Source organism: Rhinopithecus bieti, unplaced genomic scaffold (assembly GCF_001698545.2).
Source record: "Rhinopithecus bieti isolate Rb0 unplaced genomic scaffold, ASM169854v2 scaffold_3874, whole genome shotgun sequence".
Taxonomy (NCBI): Eukaryota; Metazoa; Chordata; class Mammalia; order Primates; family Cercopithecidae; genus Rhinopithecus; species Rhinopithecus bieti.
The window spans coordinates 1,593,436-1,614,182 of NW_016804362.1; the positions used below are offsets into that span (position 1 = coordinate 1,593,436).

General features: G+C 41.0%; 1 protein-coding gene and 1 pseudogene across 2 annotated transcripts in view; one reads left to right on the forward strand and one right to left on the reverse strand.

Annotated features, from left to right (window-relative positions):
• Positions 1–2,477: 2,477 nt before the first annotated feature.
• Positions 2,478–20,747, forward strand: part of TBC1D15 (TBC1 domain family member 15) — an 84,662-nt gene continuing 66,392 nt past the window's right edge. For both annotated transcript variants that reach the window (XM_017867514.1, XM_017867515.1), the window contains exon 1: positions 2,478–2,571. In XM_017867514.1, coding sequence (XP_017723003.1) covers positions 2,542–2,571 — 30 coding nt within the window. In that variant the 5' untranslated portion in view covers positions 2,478–2,541. The remainder of the gene's footprint in view (positions 2,572–20,747) is intronic.
• LOC108526661 (magnesium transporter MRS2 homolog, mitochondrial pseudogene) lies at positions 11,969–19,124 on the reverse strand (annotated as a pseudogene).

Genomic DNA, 20,747 nt, shown 5'->3' on the forward strand with positions numbered 1-20,747 from the left:
TAGATAGTTATTTTTTTTTTTTTTTTTTTTTTTTTTTAGACAGAGTCTAGCTCTGTTGCCCAGGCTGGAGTGCAGTGTCATGACCTTGGCTCACTGCAACCTCCACCTCTGTCTCCTGGGTTCAAGCGATTCTCCTGGCTCAGCCTCCTGAGTAGCTGGGACTACAGGCATGCACCAACACTCCAGGCTAATTTTTGTATTTTTAGAAGAGACAGGGTTTTACAATGTTGGCCAGGCTGGTCTTGAACTCCTGGCCTCAAGTAATCTGCCTGCCTTGGCCTCCCAAAGTGCTGGGATTACAGACATGAGCCACTGCACCCAGCCAGATTCTGCATTTCTAACAAGCTTCCAACTGATGCTGGTGCTGCTAGTCAGTACACGTACACTTTGAGTAGTAAAGGCTTATACTTTTTTGATGCATGATTAGGTCATTCAAGTCAGGAGTCCAGTGGCAGTGGACACAGGGACTAGAGTTTAGGAAGGAGAGACTTGGGCTGGGAATACTTGGGAGTCATCAGCACATAGGAGATTTTGATGCCAGAATATGAAGATAATGGCCCAGGAATAGTTTTTGGAGAAAAAGGAAGAGAGGCCCAAGGCTAGCCCATGGGTAGTGCGATTATTTAGGTGCACTTGGAGGATGAAGCGTAAGAAGGTAAAGAAGTAGCAGATGAACCTGAGAGGCCAATGAGGCTTAATATATTAAAATATAAGTAATAACTACCACTTACTGAGCATTTTATTCCTGGCATTGTGCTAAGGGCTTCAACTTTTCTCTAAAACACAGGGTGTAAGAAATGTGACGTCACATTAAAATTTTTCTCTAACCACATCCCAATGCTCTCATCTGGTGGAAAATGTAATTTGGGTCATTAGTAGAATTTTCTCCTCCATACCCAAGATTATATGAAGATTCTAGGGGTTTTAGTCTCAGTCCAGTACATGTGGAAAAGACCCTCTAGTCTTCACTCAGTGCTGATTACTGCTAATATTCTCATTTTCTCACCTCATTCATCCCTTGTAGGTAAGCTGCTTTCTTGATTCAATGCCAAGCTTGGGCATAAGGGTCTCAGTCATGGTTGGAATCTCAGATACCTAGGACGCAATCTCCCTAATATGCTACACATTCATTCCCACCTAAGGTTCCACCACTTCCCTCACCTACTAGGTTCCTGACATTCACATAGCCAGCAACTCTCCTTTTCTGTCGTTCAGCTTGTTGCCACCTACCTCAACCAAACTCAAAAGCCTCTAACCTCTCCCTACTGTGTCAAAACGTAAGTACCTCAATGGGCACAAGTATTTTCGGTGAAAGGGACTTTTTATTCTGCCCTGGAGCCGGGGAAATCCCAGATCTGTGCCAGAGTTATCAAGGGGGTAGTATACAATCATTCTCTGCATTCTTTTACAGCACTGAGAACAAGTAAAATTCTTACCTTATTATCTTTACAAATCATTTTACCACACATGTATTGTCCTATGAAATCCCTACAACCACTTCAGGCAGGAATAATTCCCAGTTTACATCCTGAAGCTTTGATAAATTTAGAAACCTGCTTTAAGTCACAGAGCCATGAAGTAATGTGTAGGTGCTATAAACTATGTGCCTTGGACTCTGCAGCTATGAGGGCATGGTATTATCACACTTCCCATTGAAATACCTTGCTGGAGGTCATGTGTGAGTGGCAGTGACCAGACAAACAGAGAAACCTCATATACAGAGGGGAAAAGTCTCCATGTTAGTTCCTGGAATATCTCCTTGTTAGTGCTGGGCTTTCTTGGATCTTCACCGCAATGCTACTATCTTGATTTTACTATAAGAAACTGAGGTTTCTAGCGTGTTGGTCATTTGCCTACTGCCACAAAACCAGGCCAATGGGTCGGGCGCGGTGGCTCAAGCCTGTAATCCCAGCACTTTGGGAGGCTGAGGCGGGCGGATAACTTTAAGTCAGGGGTTCGAGACCAGCCTGGGCAACACTGGTGAAACCCCTAATAAAATTTAAAATTAGCTGGGCGTGGTGACGCGAGACTGTAATCCCAGCTACTAGGGAGGCTGAGGATCGAGAATCGTTTGACTAGGGAGGCGGAGGCTGCAGTAAGGCGAGATCGCGCCACTGCACTCCAGCCTGAGCGACAGAGCAAGACTCCGTTTCTACAACAAAAAAACCAGGACAACGCTTGCGCACTTCCAGTATGGTATTCTTATCATCTCACCAAACTGACGTGGCCTGCGCTAGCTTCAGAGTCTCGACAAACTCCAATACAAATAAGGTACACATTATTTTAGGAACCTTCCTTGGGAGGACGTGGGGCAAGCATGAGCGTAGCGTTGCGCCTGAGACTCGACCCTACCCGCTTCTGAGCCCAGCTCAGCACGCCTGCGACTGGCGGCTTTTTCCGCCCGGCCCCGTTCCTCCACTCCCTTCCCGCCACTACCCGCCCCTTTCCGCCCGGATGTTATTCTAGTTTTGCCGGATGTTGTTGTAAGTCCGAGAGACACGTGAGGTTCTGCTACGTCATTACCAGGCACGCGCAGGAAACATGGCGGCGGCGGGTGTTGTGAGCGGGAAGGTAGGTAACGGCCTCCAGGAAGTCCTCGGCTTTTCTCTGGGACGGGGATGCTTTTGCTTTTTGGCAGTTGGCTGGGGGAGGGACACGAGGGAATTTCTATGTCCGGACAACCCGTGGCGTCTGTAGGAGAAGATTGGGTGGTACCAGCTGGTTTCCCGAGAATGTCAGTTCAGCCGCGGAGTTACAGAGCCGGCTCCTGCTCCAAGGCCAGCTAGGCCTCGGCGCTCTTCTGCCCCAGAGCAGAGAGGCTTTTATTCGTATTACCTGTACTAACGGACAGGTGGCTCTCTAGTTCCTTTTTTTCCCCCCCGATTCACTTTTTCTTGCCTCTAGTTCTTTATGTCTACTCTTCTGACTCCAGTGTCTTTTCAGTCTTTGAAGCGTTAACCCGACTTGCCTCTGTCTTCGTTGCTACACTCTGTTGAAGATGTTTATGCTTCCTTCGGGAGGACCTGAATAGGTGCTAGGCAGCTAGCAGTGCTTTTAGAAGAAACGAGTGTATTGGGTCTGTTTTTACCAAGCCGCTGAGTTGGTTGGTGGTGTGAGCAGGACTGTTTCCTGAGAGAAATGGAGATTAACACCGTCCTGTGCTTGTCTAGGAAGGCGTCTATTCAAATATTTCCTAGGCATTTCAGTGGGAGTATTGGTCATGCTGGTTTACGGAGGTGGTCAGTGACACTCCTAATTTCGTTGGAAACTAGGATTATATGCGGAGATTTCGTCGAATAGTGCCTTTTCGCGTTCTGAGGGCACATCTTATGCATAGTTAGGGCTATCAGCTTTATGATACGCCACCGGTAGTATTTCCCAGTGCAGGAGTATTTCATCAACAGCTGGAATCAACTGAAGTGACTCATCGAACACTAAGGGTTGTTTACTCATTGCAGATAGCGTCCTCTGTTCCTTGAGTTTCACTCATGTCTCCCTGTTGCCTTCCCTACCCCATTTTTAATTGTTTGACAGCGTTTGTGATTTTGGTGTTTGGAGTATTAGACTAGGCAGCTGAATAACAAATATGGGATTGGTTTTGCTGTTAATCTGAAGTATGACCTTGGAAAATTGGGCAGGTGTGACTTCTTTGTCTTTCACATTCTTTATCTGCAGAATTGAGGAGATGGCAATCATTATTTCTTGTATTGGAGTTGTTAGGGTTATATGACATTTTTTTTTTAAAACATAAAATTACATACTTGTACGTGCTGGCTCTTTTAAAGGATAGGTGGGCATCCTTTTTTGGATTATTTGTGCTCTTGGTTGTCTTGTCACTTTTTTACTTTTTATATTCAGGGTGGATGCTGATATTCTGCTTGATTTACTGCATATTTGAAGGTTATCCGGTTATCCTGTTTGATTTTCCATATAAACTGATCCAGGCTGGGACTTTTCAAGAGGGGATCCCTTCCATGTAAACATCTCCCTCTTTCAGGTTTGGATTGATTTTGAAAGAATCCTTGTGGCAATGAAGCAGAGTTGTGAAATGAAAAACATTTTTCACTCTTTGCAGCCACTACCTTTCATAGTCTGACTTCTTAAAACGAGACTTATATTTAATAATTCGACTTCATAACCTCATTTATTCTCATTCACTGCAAATTCACACCTATTGCCATCACTCCACTGAAAGTAGTTTTCCATGTGAAAAGCTACTCCTCTCCCAAGTAATACTATCATGACCAACAAAACCCACGGTTCTTCTCTCAGTATGTTCAGATCTGGTTTAATGGCGTCATCTTTCACCTGGTTTATGTTAAACATACTTGGAGACATTCATACCTGTAACACTCTCTAATCAATAACCATGTCCTACCAGTTTTACCTTAAGAGGTTTCTTAAATTTGCTGCATCTTCTTTACTATCAGTGCATAGGTCAGGCCTTTAGTCTGCTTCTATTCTTGATTTCTTGGCTGATTTTACTCCTTTTCTGCAGTCTCTGCGCTTAATCTTCTCTACACCACCACTGGAGTTATTTTTCTAATGCGCAAACCTGATAATCACTTGATTTAAAAAGCAAATGAAAACTCTATACTTTTTTTTACCGTCGGCATTATAATAATAATAATGAAAGCTGGTTAATGTAACATAAAAAGACATGTTACCTTTATGCTTCCCTACTTCCTAATCTTTTTTCTTTAGGAAAGGGGATGGGGAGAAAATGTGTGTGTGTGTTTATTCATCTCCCCTCTCCCTTTACCAAGTTTTAGCTAAGAGTTCTAGTTTAGAAATATAGGGGAGTGAATGCTAACCAAGGCGCACAAAAATCACTTGTGATACTTTTTAATAAAAGTACAGATGCTGGGCTACCAGCTCTGTTGAATTAGAATCTCTCAGTGTCTCCACCTAGGATGTAACTTTTCTTACAACTCTACTTGCTTTGAACTTGGAGTTTCAGAAAGTGATGGAGGAAGTTAATTTCCGTCTTGTAGGGAAGCAGCAAAAGGTAATGGTTAAGAGCTTGGTCTTTGAAGCCAAACTAGTTTCAGAAATTATTTTCACACATTTACAAGCAACTTCAGTAAAATTACTTAACCTCTCTGTGCTTCAGTCATCTGTGATATAACAGTACCTACTTTATGCTTGGTATGAGGATTAATGAGTAAATATATTAGAAACTGTAGACTGAACTAATCATCATAAGGTCAGATCCTGAAATGTTTCATCTGCACCTAACATAGATTCTGGCACATAATAGCTATTCAGTGAAGAGGAAGAAGCGAGAAGGTACGAGAAAATGAGGAACCAGGTGCAGTGGCTCACGCCTGTAATCCCAGCGCTTTGGGAGACTGAGGCGGGAGGATCACTTGAGCTCAGGAGTTCAAAACCAGCTTGGGCAACATAACTAGACCCCGTCTCTATGAAAAAAAAAAATTAGCTGGTTGTGGTGACATGTGCCTGTTGTCCCAGCTACTTGGGAGGCTGAGGTGGGAGGATTGCTTGAGCCTGGGACTTGGAGGCTGCAGTGAGCTATGATGGTGCTACTGCATTCCAGCTTGGGTGACAGACCAAGACCCTGTCTCAAAAAAAAAAAAAAAAAAAAAAAAAAAGAGAAAATGAGGAGGGATTAGAGTGGGAGAAATGGGTCCATTAATAGCTCTTTTGTTTCAGAGTTGTAAAATCCTATTGTAGTACACTTCCATTCACTCTAGGTTTTTCTATTAATGTATTAGAATTTTTTTTCTATTGAAAATTACTGGCCGGGCACGGTGGCTCACACCTGTAATCCTATCACTTTGGGAGGCTGAGGTGGGTGGATTACTTGAGGTCAGGAGTTTGAGACCATCCTGGCCAGCGTGGTGAAACCCTATCTTTACTAAAAATATAAAAGCCAGGCATGGTGGTACACGCCCGTAGTCGCAGCTATTCAGGAGGCTAAGACGGGAGAATTGCTTGAACCCAATGCAGCGAGCTGAGATTGTATCACTTGTTCAGACTGGGCCACAGGCAGACTCTGTCTCAAAAAATAAAAATGAAAATTACTTGAAACAATAGGGAAATCAGCTGTTTTTTTCTTAATTAGAATTTGTGGTGTCATTTTTAATAATAATTTATTTTGTAGCTTAACATTGGCCCTAACCAATTCTTTTTAAATATGCTCATAGTCCTGTGAAGTTTTTGTGCTTTGGAAAGATGAGTATTCTTATTATCTACATCTTCCTGGAGACTTGTTTTCCTAGACTAGATTTTTTAACGTAGTAGTTACCCATGGTATAGTGGGAGTATGTCTTATTTTTTAATTTTTCTGCCATTCTTTAGTTCAACAAACGTTTTAATACCTGGTATGTGCTGAGTTCTTTGGACACAAGGGTGGTTAAACACAGACTTGTATTGTTATTATTAGTGTTAATTTATTTTGGAGACAGTCTTGCTCTGTCACCCAGGCTGGAGCGCAGTGGTGTGGTCATGGTTCATTGCAGCCCTGACTGTGTATCTCCTCCAGCACCTAAATTATTCCTGTCTCCTATTTGACTTCGCTTGGCACACCAATATCGTTGAGAAGCAATAATAGTTATGCCAGTTGCCCTTCTTGAGAGTTGTACCATTCTCTAGATTTCAAAGGCTCACTCTTCACTTCAGACTATCCATGATGTATTGCCCTTACAGCCACCTGTATTCTGCGTTTTTTTTTTTAGTTCAACAGTCATTACTCATTAACACATCCCAAATAAAACTCAGTTTGCTTTCTTCTTTCTGTTCTCCCTATCTCAGTAAAAAACCTCATCTACACAGTTTTGTCCTTGACTGTTCTTCCCTTCACCTCTCACATCTAATCAGTCATGAAGGCTTGTCATTTTTATCTTCTAAATATCTTTCTAAGCTACCTGCCTTTCCTCATCCTCACTACCATTGCGTTAGTTCAAGCAACCGTGAGTTTCTCCCTCTCTGGATTACTGCAGCTGTTCGTTCTTGGCTCTGCAGCCACTTTATTGGCTTAGAAAAGGCAAGTTTCTAGTTGCTTTTGTCGGTCTTCAGGATAAATTTCAAACTCCTAAATTCTTTAGCATGGCTTATGCAGCCCTTTATGATCTGATCTGGTCTCTGTTTTTGCTTCTAAACTATTTAGACTCTACTCTCTGGTATTTGGGTTTCAGTCGTGCACTGAACTGCTGCTTTGTATAGAACATACCCTCTGCTAAGAACATACATCCTCTGCTTCCCTATGTTCTCTACTACTTAAAATTGCCTTTATTCAGATCTGAGTTTATATGTTGCTCCAAGTAAGTTTTCCTGATTCTCACTCTACCTGAGCCTCCTAAATCTAGGTAAGATAGCCTTTATTAGGGCTTGCTGTGGCGGCCTGTTAGTACTTACATGTTGTAATTGTCTGTTTTCTTGTCATCCCCAGTTAGATTGTAACTGCTGTGGAGGCAGTGACTGAATCTTACTTATTTACACCTAGTAACTTGCTCTGTACCTGGCACATGGTAGGCATTTACTGTGTATTTATTGAAGAAGTAACTGAAAATGGTATCTCATTCAGGATTCTCTGCATTCCTCTATCACACTCTACTATATACATTGATTTACTGGTTTACATGATACTGCTCGTTTAGTCAGACACTTTTCATTCTGTGTGTTTTTTCCACTGACACCTTTTATTTCCAGCATCTGGTTGGAGCTCATAAATGTGCTGAGTGTATGAGTAAAGAAACTTCTAAATCAGATTAAGTGGAATGGGAAGTAGTTCAAAGAGTTTGGGCAGGCTATTGCTATGTTCTTTTTTGAAGGGTTTAGTAGAAGTTATTTGCAGAGAGAAAGGACAAAAGGGTGTTCCAGGTAGATGGAACAGAATACACCTGAAAAAGGCACAAAGCTTTTGGGTAACAAGAGTTCACAATGGCCCAAGGCAGAAATGTTTTATGTGTTAGGAGTATCAGGAAGTATAGCCTCACTATAGAGGTAAAGGGTGAAGTCAGAAGATTTTTAAGCCCCGTGTGGTGTAACCAGATGGACATTTTGTAAAGGTTAGTTTGGGCAGTGGTTATATGCACCTTAGATTATTGGAAGGTAACTAGATCGGGAGAAGAGAGATCAGAATGTGATTTTACTGACTTAGGCTAGAAATGATGAGGGGCCAGTGTCAGAGGAAAAGGTTTGAGGGACTTAGGATATAGGGTCTGGATGATGAAAGAAGCATTTAGGATAACTGGGTGGATGAGATATCTTTGACAGAATTGGGAATATCGAAGAAGAGCCGCTTTAGATAGAACACATTGAGTTCAAGATGCCTTATTGAAATAGAGATATCAAGTAGGTGCATAGATATTTGAATGTGGAACCTGTTAGGATGCTCAGTCTCACATTTCCTGGAGATGCTTTCTGAAACCATACGCTCAAATTATCATCTGTATGCCAAATAGTTTTTAAAGAAACTGAACTTTTGAAACTTTTTTGGTTGTTTTATTAGCCTATAAGTTCACATAATTGCTAAAGTTAAGAATGTATGTTGTGTATGGTAGGTAAAAGGTTTCCAAGTTTGGAGAATGATTTAGGGCGATAATTTTACCCTAAAGTTACGGGTACATTTAAAATGTTTGGGTTGAATTTTCCTTTATCTTCCATTTTGGAAATAAAGATTATAATAATCATAATGTAAGTAAAAATTCAGTCTTAAGTGAAGGCACAGTATAAAAGTTACTATTGTGAAACTTCCTTAGTTTTTCCAGCTCTTTGTGTCAGGAAGGATGTTCTTGAGTTGGATTGTGCGAAAGTTCATTCCGTCTAAAAGTTGAATTTATCTGTTTTTCTGCCTTAGTTTTGCTTTTTAATTAAATTGCTAAATTAGAGGTGAGAAAATTTATTCTAAAATGTTTGCTGTGGTCACCAGAACTCTTTTAATAAGTTATATCTGATACAGGTCCTTTGCTGGAGGAGAAAAACAAAATGCAGTTTCTGTTTCTTTTAGCAGGCCATCATTGGAAGTTTTATAAATGTACTTACCTGCTTGGACATCTTAGCAAATATTTAAGAATAGATAAGAGCCTGGAGGGCATGAGACATTTTTATCCCAAAAGGAAAACTTTCCTCCTTTTTTTGTAGTACTTTTACACTTAGCATATTCCCTCTTGTGTAAATATTTTACCTTTTTAATAATTTTGCCAGGTACAGACAAGCAAGGAACTGTAATACCTTTTAATCTCTTTGTTCTTTATGATGTCTGGCACATAATTGCTTCATAAAAGTTTGTTGAATTGAGTTTTATACATTCAGTTTAGCACCACCAAGTGGCAAGTCTTTGAATGCTCTTGATATATTTTGCTTCCTATGGACATCTGATTCCCAATTGAGTGGGGGTGTGATTGTTAGTTTTTTTTTGAGGCAGGACTAATTTCTATTTTAGTTCTTTATTTTCTTTTTAGTGAGAATGTCCTCATATATGTATGTAATTATTTTAGTTAGGTTTTACTGTTTACAACAAGAGACTTTCCATGTAAATTATTTTTTATACAACTTGTTTCCCTCCCCCCCCAGACATGGCCTTGGTGTGTGGCCCAGGCTGGAGTGCAGTGTGTGATCTTGGCTTACTGCAGCCTCCACCTCCTGGGCTCCAGTGATCCTCCCACTCCAGCCTCCTGAGTAGCTGGGACTAAAGGCATGCACGGTCACACCCAGCTACTTTTTGTATTTTTTGTAGAGATGGGGGTTGCCATGTTGCTCCATCTGGTTTGAACTCTTGGCCTTAAGTGATCCGCTCACCTAGGCCTCCTAAAGTGCTGGGATTATAGGTGAACCACAGTACCTGGCCTATACAGCTATTTTTGAGATACAATTGATGTGATAGGCCACATGTATTTAGAGTACACAACTTTTGACTTTTATGTATACCATGAACCCATGAACACAGTTAAGATAATGATGTTTTCACCACCTCTGTTAGTTTTCGCATGACTCACTGTACTCCATCACTCCATGTGTCCTCAGGCAACCACTGAGCATTTTTTTTGGTCACTATAAATTAGTTTTAATTTTCTAGAACTTTATATAAATTCAGTTATATAGTATATACTCTGTTTTTGTGTGGCTTTCTTTAGGATAATTATTTTGAAATTCGTTCATGTTGTTGTATGTATCATTAGTTTTTTTTTTTATTTCCAAATAATATCCAAATATGGGCTGGGCGTGGTGGCTCACGCCTGTAATCCCAGCACTTTGAGAGGCTAATGCGGGTGCATCACGAGGTAAGGAGTTCGAGACTAGCCTGACCAACATGGTGAAACCTTGTCTCTACTAAAAATACAAACATTAGCTGGGCGTGGTGGTATGTGCCTGTAATCCCAGCTGCTCGGGAGGCTGAGGCAGGAGAATTGCTTGAATATGGGAGGCAGAGGTTGCAGTGAGCCGAGATCGTGCCATTGCACTCCAGCCTGGGTGACAGAGCAAGACTGTCTCGAAAAAAACCCCACAGATAATATTCATTGTATGAGTATATCACATTTTGTTTATCTGGTCTTGTGTTTGATAGACATTTGGGTTATTTCCACTTTAACTGTTACAAATTAAGCTGCTCTTAGGCCAGGTGCGGTGGCTCACACCTGTAATCCCAGCACTTTGGAAGGCCGAGGTGGGTGGATCACCTGAGGCCAGGAGTTCAAGACCAGCCTGACCAACATGGAGAAACCCTGTCTCTACTAAAAATACAAAAGTAACTGAGTATGGTGGTACATGCCTGTAATCCCAGCTACTTAGGAGGCTGAGGCAGGAGAATCGCTTGAATCCGGGAGGTGGAGGTTGCGGTGAGCCGATATCTTGCCACTGCCCGCCAGCCTGAGCAACAAGAAAGAAACTCTGTCTCAAAAAATAAATAAATAAATAATAAATAAAATAAAGCTGCTCTGAGCATTGGTGTATGTCTTTTATGAAAATATACTTTAATTTTTCTTGATTGGATACCTGGGAATGGAGTGGCTGGATCATATATATTAGTTGTATGTGTAGCATTCTAACACAGTGCCAAATTATTTTCCAAAGTAGATACAGTGTTTTATGTTTCCACTGGCAGTGTATGAAAGTTCCAGTTGCTTCATATTTTTGCCCATATTTAATGTCAGTCATTTTAATTATAGCCATTCTAATAGGTGTGTAATAGTGTTTCATTATGGTTTCAGTTTACATTTCTGTAATGACTAATGGTGTTGAGTGTTTTCCATGTGCTTATTTGCTGTCCTTGTATCTTCTTCTCTGTTTAAATCTTCTGCTTATTTTTTTCAAACTGTTTTTTTTTGTTGTTGTTGTTGTTACTGAGCTTTTAGTGTTCTTTTTATGTCCTGGATTTTATGTTCTGGATACAAATCCTTTTAATACAAGTTCAGTTGGGTCTTTTAAAAAAATTATTTCTTTTATTCATCTTATATAAAAGGGGGGGCAAATATAAGAAAATAATGTTATGTCAAAGTTTGATTTTTAAAGCACAAACTTCCAGAATTTGTTTTAAGGTTAATACATAGAATGGTAGCTTTTAGTCACCTGAGAATCAGAAATTCACATTAACGTAATTCCTTGTAGTGACAAAGAACTATGGCTTCCTATGGTTTTCTCAAGCTCCTAGGCTTCATTCAGCCTGAAATTGTACTTGTTATGTATAAATTAAATAAAACTTATACAACTCTCTGTTCTTGTGTTGCCTCACATCATGTCTAAAAACAGCATTTAAAGTTTGCAGGAAATAGAATTTTAGCCTGTTACAAAGCAAACACTTTGTTTCTTTAACTCAGAATTCTGGAAATGCAATCAAGTTCTAGTATTGTGACTTCCAAAATATTTTGTCATCAGATATTAATTTTTTTCAAGTGTCTGACTCCATACAAGAAAATAATGAAAGTATCAGAAGTTACCTGTGACTATAAAAAAAAAAAAAAAANCAGAAGTAACCTGTGACTATAAAAAAAAAAAAAAAAAAAAAACTTCAGTGTCCACAGGGTTGTTCCTCATTGTTTGTTAGGATACTCCTGCCTGATCCAAGTCCATCGGGTCTGAGGCTGTTTTTTGTTCCACGCTTCTATCTGCTAGAAGAGTCTTTTTAGGTAAGGAGGCCATCATGCGAGGCAGTGGAGCTTCTAGCTGTTGTCCAAGGAATGAAAGCAGGTGCCTCCAGATGAGGCCACTTCCCATGAACATAATTCCTGTAATCAGCCAAAACACTCATTGGGCCTCTTTAAGGGAAGATTCCAAACTCATTCCAAAAACAACTCCCATTACTCCAAAGAGCAAAAGAGAGAAGGTTCTTATGGTCAGCTGTAGATTCAACTTCATTATCAAGTTATGGTAACTTGATAATGTTACCATATTGTGGCTGTCAGGATTGATGAAAATAATACTTTGTGAATCATCAATCAGTACCCTAGGCTCCTAAGCTGCATTGGAGAGATCGTCAGCCAGTTGGTAGTAGTTTTCCATCAGCAACTCCATCTCCTCTTCATGGTCAGTCCCAGTACTGCTCTTTTCAAAGAGTTGTGGGTCACTCCATTTTGATAGAACTCTTCTAGCAACTCTTCCTCATCCAAGATCTCCAAGATTGACTCTTTGAAAATTTTAGTATCTGTTTCTAACTCTAGTAAATTTTAGTATCTGTTTCTAACTCTAGTAGGCTTTTGCCGTTCTGTAGTAAAATGTGGAGTTTGCTTCTGTCTACAGAAGAATGTTTGGGGTCCACCAAAGCTTCCAGCGTCTCGAGGATCAGTGGCTGGAAAATGCTAAGTTTCACCTGAAGGGTGTTGATCAAGTATTGCAGGAACACTTCTATAGCTCTAAACTCAAAAAGTTAAAGGGTTTGTAACAAGTTGACCCTCTCCAGACAATTGTGAAGAGAGAGTTCTCGGAACAGCCATTGCTGTGAGTTTAAATTATGATAATCTAAAATCAGAAGACACTCTCGAGTTATCCCAGCTTTCAGATACTCCATTCTCATGATAATCCTATTATTTCTGGCTGTGATACTCATTACATGGTGAAATCTCAAATCTCTAGCTTGAAGATCTAACTCTTGGTATAACTCAGTTTTCTTCCCTTCAAAAGAAGTAACATTTCTCTGTCAAATTTTGTCATGGTAAATACTGGGGCTACACTGGCTAGAGTGGTTTGAAAGACATCAGAAGTTCTAAACCAGTGCATTTCACCTGCCATGTGGAGCCGGCGGGTTTTGCACAGTGGCGCAACCCAGCTCCTTCTAAGCAGGTTGGCTGCACAGCCACAGGCAGCAACGGGAGAAGCCACAGAGTTTTTGTGCTGTGCCCGGGCTGAAGTGCAGTGATATGATCATGACTCACTATAACCTTTAATTCCTGGGCTCAAGTGATTCTTTCACCTCAGCCTCCCAAGTAGCTAGGACTACAGGCATGTGCCACCATGCCTGGCTAATTTTTTTGTTTTGTAGAAATGGGGTCTAGCTGTGTTGCCCAGACTGGTCTTGAACTCCTGCCCTCAAGGCGATCCTCCTACTTGGGCCTCTGTATTAATCAGTTTTCACACTGCTATAAAGAAATACCTGAGGCTGGGTGCAGTGGCTCATGCCTGTAATCCTAGCACTTTGGGAGAGCAAGGTGCGTGGATCATGAGGTCAGGAGATCAGGACCATCCTGGCCAGCATGGTGAAATCCTGTCTCTACTAAAAATACAAAAATTAGCCAGGTGTTGTGGCACGTGCCTGTAGTCCCAGCTACTTGGGAAGCTAAGGCAGGAGAATCGCTTGAACCTGGGAGGCAGAGCTTGCAGCGAGCCGAGATTGTGCTGCTGCACTCTAGCCTGGCGACAGAGTAACGCTCCATCTCATAAAAAAAAAAAAAAAAAAAAAAAAGGAAATACCTGAGACTCAGTAATTTATAGAGAAAAGAGGTTTAATTGACTCATGGTTCTACAGACTGTACAGGAAGCATGGTGCTGGCATCTGCTCAGCTTCTGGGAGGCCTCAGGAAACTTACAGTCATGGTGGAAGACAACAAGCTAACAGGTCACATAGAGCAGGAGGAAGGGGGAGGGGGAGATGCCACACACGTTTAAACCAGATCTCATGAAAACTCACTGTTGTGATGACAGCATCAAGAGTGGATGGTGTGAAACCATGAGAAACCACCACCACCATTACCTCCCTCCAGGCCCCCCCCCAACAATGGGTATTGCAGTTCAACATGAGATTTGGGCGGGGACACAGATCCAAACCGTATCATTTCTCTTCTGGCCCCTCCCAAATCTCCATGTCCTTATCACATTTCAAAATATAATCATACTTTCCCAGTAGTCCCTCAAAGTCTTAACTCATTTCTAGCATTAACTCAGAAGTCCAGAGTCTCATCTGAGACAAGGTTAGTCCTTTCCACCTATGAGGCTGTAAAATGAAAAACAAGTGAGTTACTCCCAAGATCCTAGTTACAGGCATTGGGTAAATACTCCCATTCCAAAAGGGAAAAATCTGCCCAAAGAAAGGGGCTACAGGCCCATGCAAGCCTGAAACCCAGTAGGGCACTCATTAAATCTTAAAGCTCCAAAATAATCTCTTTTGACTTAATGTCCCACACTTAGGGCACACTGATACAAGGGGTGGGCACCCAAGGCCTTGGACAGCTCTGCCCTGTGGCGTTGCAGGGCTCAGCCCCCATGGCTGCTCTCAAGGGCTGGCATTGTGTGCCTGTGGCTTTTCCAGGGTGAGAGTGCAATCTCTTGGTGGATTTATCATTCTGGGATCTGAAGGACAGTGGCCCTCTTCTCACAGCTCCACTAGGCAGTGCCTTTGTGGAGGCACCAATCCTACATTTCTCCTCCTCGCTGCCCTAGTAGAGGTTCTTCATGAGGACTCTGCCCCTGCATCAGGGTTCTGCTTAGCTTCTCCATACATCCTCTGAATTCTAGGCAGAGACTCTCAAGCTTCAGCTGTTGCGTTCTGTGCACCTGCAGGCTTAACATAGTGTGGAAACTGCTAGGGCTTATAGCTTGCGCCTTGTGAAGCAGCAGCCTGAGCTTTACCTGGACCCTTTTGAGTCACAGCTGGAGCTGGAGCGTCTGGGATGCAGGGGGCAGTGTCCTGAGGTTGTGCAGGGCAGCAGGATCCTCGGCCTGGCCAAGAAAATCATTTCTCTCTTATGCCTTGGTCCTGTGATGGGAATGGCTGCTGCAAAGGTCTCTGAAATGCCTTCAAGGCCTTTTCCCCATTGTCTTGGCTATCAGCACTTGCCTTTCTGGTAGTTATGCAAATTTCTGCTGTGGGCTTGAATTGCTCTCCTGAAAATGTGCTTTTCTTTATTGCCACATGGCAAGGCTGCAAATTTTCTAAACTTCTATGTCCTGCTTACCTTTTAAATACAAGTTCCAGTTTTAGGTCATTTCTTTGCATATGCATATGAGCATAGGTTGTTAGAAGCAGCCAGGCCACATCTTGAATGCTTTGCTGCTTAGAAATTTCTTCCATTAGATACCCTAAGTCATCCCTCTCAAGTTCAAAGTTCCACAGATCCCTAGAGCAGGGGCATAGTACAGCCAGGTTGTTTGCTAAGACATAGCAAAAGTGACTTTTACTCCAGTTCCCAGTTGTTCCTCATTTCCATCTGAGACCTCGTCAGCCTGGCCTTCACTCTCATATCACTACCAGTATTTTGGTCACAACCGTTCAACCAGTCTCTAGGAAATTCCAAACTTTCCCTCATCTTCCTATCTTTGAGCCCTCCGCACTCTTCTAACCTCTTTGTCTGTTACCCAGATCCAAAGCTGCGCCCACATTTTAAGATGTCTTTATAGCAGTGCCCATTCCTGGTACCAATTTTCTGTATCAGTCAATTCTCACTCACTGCTATAAAGAAATACCTGAGACTGGGCAAGTTATAAAGAAAAGAGGTTTAATTGGCTCATGGTTCTTCAGGCTGTACAGGAAGGGTGATGCTGGCATCTGCTCAGCTTCTAGGGAGGCCTCAGGAAACTTACAATCATGGCGGAAGGCAAAGAGTGAGCCAACACTTCACATAGAGCAGGAGGAATAGAGAGAGGATATGTGCCACATACTTTTAAACAACCATCTCATGAGAACTCACTACTGCCAAGACAGCACCAAGGGGAATGGTGCTAAACCATGAGAAACTGTCCCCATAATCCCATTACCTCCCACCAGGCCCTACCTCCAACATTGGAAATTACAATTTAACATGAAATTTGGGCAGGGACACAGATCCAAACCATACCACCCTCCCAGAGTGCTGGGATTACAGGCATGAGCCACTGCACCTGGCCGAGTTGTGACTTTAGTGTCTTGAACATATGGGATAGACTTAAAATAATACTTTAATATCCTTCACTACTGATTATTTGTTTTGCTTTGTGGTCAGTGGTAATGGATTACTTTTTCTTGTTATAGGTCATATTTTCTTGGCTCTTAGCATTCCTTAGTGGTAAATTTTTTAGTGGAAAATGTCAGATATGTTGAATTCTCTTTTTGGATGCTAGATATTTTTGTGTTCTGTAAAATATTGAGCTTTGTGTTAGAAGGCACTTAAGTTGCTTGGAGTCAGTTTGGTGCTTTTGGGTCTTGCCTTTAAACTTTGCTAACTGGTATCAGCACAGTGTTTAGTATAGAACTAATTTTGCCTCACTGATGAGGCAAGGGAGTGCTTTGTGAATTATGAAATTTTCTACTCTGACTGGTGCAAACAGCTATGTGAGTCTGCAGATAGTTTCTTCTAATAGTTTCCCTCTTGCCTTAAGGAGTTTACTGACAAACATGCACTGTTCCATACTCTGCTGAATACTCGAGGAAGACTGCAGATTTCTTGAGTTCCCTGTATGTTCTTCTCTTTTCTCTGGTATTTTCTCCTGTGAACTCTAGCTGTATTGGCATCCCCTATTTCCCAATCCCTCTCCTCACTGGACGCCTTCTGAGTTTTCTCTCCCTTTCCCATAGCTGGGAACTCACAATACTAAGCTAGACAATTGTATTGCTAACTTCATTTGGTTCCTTTCTCTCAGTAGTCACTATCCTTCATTGTTTGATGGGAGTATTGTGAAAACCATTGTTTTGTAGGTTGGTCAGTATTTTTGGTTTATTATTATTATTGTTATTTTCCTGGTGGGAGGTTAAATCCAGCCTGTCATTCCATCTTGGCCAGAAGTGGAAGTTTTTATATAGGATTTCTTTTTCCTTTCTGTTTTTGGTGGAATTAATGCTGATCTCTTCTGTACATCTTTTTTCCCCTTCAATCGTAGGCTGAATGTTTGTTTTCCAAATTTGTTCTCTTTGTTGTTACGAACTCTTAAGATGGCTTTTTTTCTCCCAAGATTTTACCATTTCCTTCTTGTTGGTCTGCATTAATTCTCTTTTCTGTTCTGTACCTTCTGACAGGCAACATTATCAGCAAGATATTCAAGAATTTTAACAGATGGTATGTGTTTAGAGAATGTGCCAGTAGATGTTTGAGTAGCTGAAGGTCATCATCATATACATAGAGTGGTTTTATATCAGTTTGTAATTTGTATTAAAGTGTCTTTTTTTCTCCCATCTCATTGATAGTCTGTATGATTTTCCAAAACAATAGGATTCTTCTCCCCCTAACCTTTTCTTTTGCAGATTAACTTGGTGACAGGTGGTGCTACTTCCTCAAATCTCTGCTTGATCTGTTCTTCCCTTTCTTTTTCTCAAGGTATATTTTTTCATTGTTGAATTTTTGTCATGTTTTCCATCAGACAAAATTCCTTCAGTACCCTTGAGGTTGATTTAGATCCTATTTAAGACTTTACATTTTGTGTATTAGTTTGTTTTCACACTGCTATAAAGAAATACCTGAGACTAGGTAATTTATAAAGGAAAGAGGTTTTAATTAACTCACAGTTTCGAATGGCTGGGGAGGACTCAGGAAACTTCATGGCAGAAGGCGAAGGGGAAGCAAGGCATGTCTTACATGGCGGCAGGAGAAAGAAAGTGCTCAGGGGAAACTGTCACTTTTAAACCATAAGATCTTGTGAGAACTCCCTCACTATCATGAGAACAGCATGGGGGAAACTGTCCTTATGATCCAATCACCTCCCACTGGATTCCTCCCTCGATATGTGGGACTTACAATTTGAGATGAGATTTGGGTAGAGATGCAGTCAAACCATATCATTTTGTGTTTATCATCAGTAATTTTTAGCATTTTTGTTGTAAAACAAAATTCAGATACTGAAAATCACACTTACCGTATAGCTGAACAAGTCATAAGGCAAACCTTCTTGTAATCACCACTTAGATTGAAAAATAGACCTTTGCCAGGAGATTGAGACTATCCTGGCTAACATGGTGAAACTCCGTCTCTACTAAAAACAAAAAAATTAGCCAGGCGTGGTGGCGGGGCCTGTAGTCCCAGCTACTCAGGAGGCTGAGGCAGGAGAATGGCGTGAACCCTGGAGGCGGAGCTTGCAGTGAGCCAAGATCACGACACTACACTCCAGTGTGGGCGACACAGCAAGACTCTGTCTCAAAAAAAAAAAAAAAAATAGACCTTTGCCAATAACTCCAGATGACCTTCCATGTACCACCCCTTGTCTCCTAAGAAACTGTTATCCTAACTTTTATCATAATCACTTTCTTGCATTTCTTTATTAGTAGTAGTATTAAAACATAGCTATTGTGTCTTTTTTTAAAAAAAGATCTTCCATATCTTTTACTTAGTGTTACCGGGTGCTTAAGAGTTCTATTTTTCTTCGCCGGGTGCGATAGCTCATGTCTGTAATCCCATCACTTTGGGAGGCGGAGGCGGGTGGATCACGAGGTCAGGAGTTTGAGACCATCCTGGCTAACATGGTGAAACCCCCGTCCCTACTAAAAATACAAAAAAATTAGCCAGTCGTGGTGGCGGGTGCCTGTGGTCCCAGCTGCTTGGGAGGCTGAGGCAGGAGAATGGCATGAACCCAGGAGGCAGAGCTTGCAGTGAGCCAAGATCACGCCACTGCACTCCAGCCTGGGCGATAGAGCGAGACTCGTCTCAAAAAAAAAAAAGTTTTGGTTTTCTTAATCAGTAGCACCTTTTGCCTTTTTATTGTATGTGATTTTTTGAGGGGTTATCTTGTTATTCTCTTCAAATTTCAATTTAAATTCATTTACCCACATACATTATTTCTTGATTTTAAAAGATTGGACCATGTAGAAATTATGTTTCACCCCACCCCCATACTGCCAAACCAACCAAATCTTGATTTTGACACTATGTATCCTTCGAGCAGTTTTCATATTCAGTATTCTCTGCCAGGTGAACTGGAAGATGAAATGAAAACATCATTTATATCCCCATTAGAGATGTATTTTAGATAAGTTTTTGCCATATAATTTGTTCCCTTGTAAAATATCTCAAATTAGTAAGTTGTTAGGTTTGGGGAGTAATATCTCAGATATGGTCTGGGAAACTGATTAGGCTGTTCTGTTTTTACATATTGATGCCTCTGTATCCCTAAGGTAACAGTCATGAGAATGTATTGCCTATACATTCTTTTGCTATTTGAGATGCATGGTGCTGATTCTTTGTAGAATTTGGCTTCTTATGGAAGGAGTCTCAAACATGTTGCACATCTCTGGTAGTGTAGACTTTTGTTTTGGTCTTTTTCTTCTTTTAGGCTTCAGTTTGCCAGATTCCTGATTGTAGTTTCCATTGACCTTTACCTTCTTGGGATATATATTTTTTCTTTTTTTTCCTGACTTGTTTTTTTCTACTGTTCCTATGAGCTCTTCATTTTCTCTCAAATCTTAGGTAGTAGAAAGGAAGAAAGGGACTGCTGATGTTCTTTCTTTGCTTCCTGTAGTACAGAGGACCTACTCATGTTCACAGCACTGGTAGTTGGTGAATACTATAGATTGGGATGCAAACAGCACGTAGGATATTGGAACAGTTTTGTCAGTGTCCATATATGCTGAGCCTTAAGTTGATAGCCTTTTTCATTATGTACTCTTTGGACAAATAAAACTTGTAGAGTAGACCTTTCAGTCTCAGCCCCAGAGTAGTGGAAGAACCTTGAGCAAATCACTTGATTTTCTTGCAGTTTTTTCAGTTACAAGATGGGAATGATAATATCTATCTAACTGAATTTTGAGGGTCAGATTTGATAATGTAGAAATGTTTTCGTAAAGTAATGCGTAATAAAAATGTTACATAGCAGATAAAAGCATTTGAAGCTTTCTTTAAAAATTTAATTTAATTTTTTTTTTCTTAAAAGATGGGGGTCGGGGGGCATCTTGCTTTACTGCCCAGGATGGTCTTGAACTGCTGGCCTCAAGCAGTCCTCCTGCGTTGGCCTCCCAGTGTCCTGGGACTACAGGTGTGAGACACTGCGTCTGCCCAGAACCTTTTAATTTTGCATTAGAGATCATGAATAAAACCAGAGTGAAGAAATTGAAAGCTTATTCTACTAACAAATGTTATCTGAGGTGAAATTATTCACATCATAATTGTTCCCTGTAGCAAAATAATTTTTTGTAACAAATAATGCCTGGAGATAGCTTTTCAAATGTCAGTTATTACAGCTGATAAACATAAGAAGCAGAATGTTCTATGGCAGGATACTACTCAAGAATCAATTCATGATAGAGTCTAAGAAATATCTTCATTATTATATGTTATTGAAGTTTTAATTGGACTTTAAAAAATCTAGATTTTGCTTTTATTTTTTAATTGGCACATAATAATTGTATATATGTGGTACAGTGTGATAATTTGATATATGTATATAATGTGTAATCAAATCTT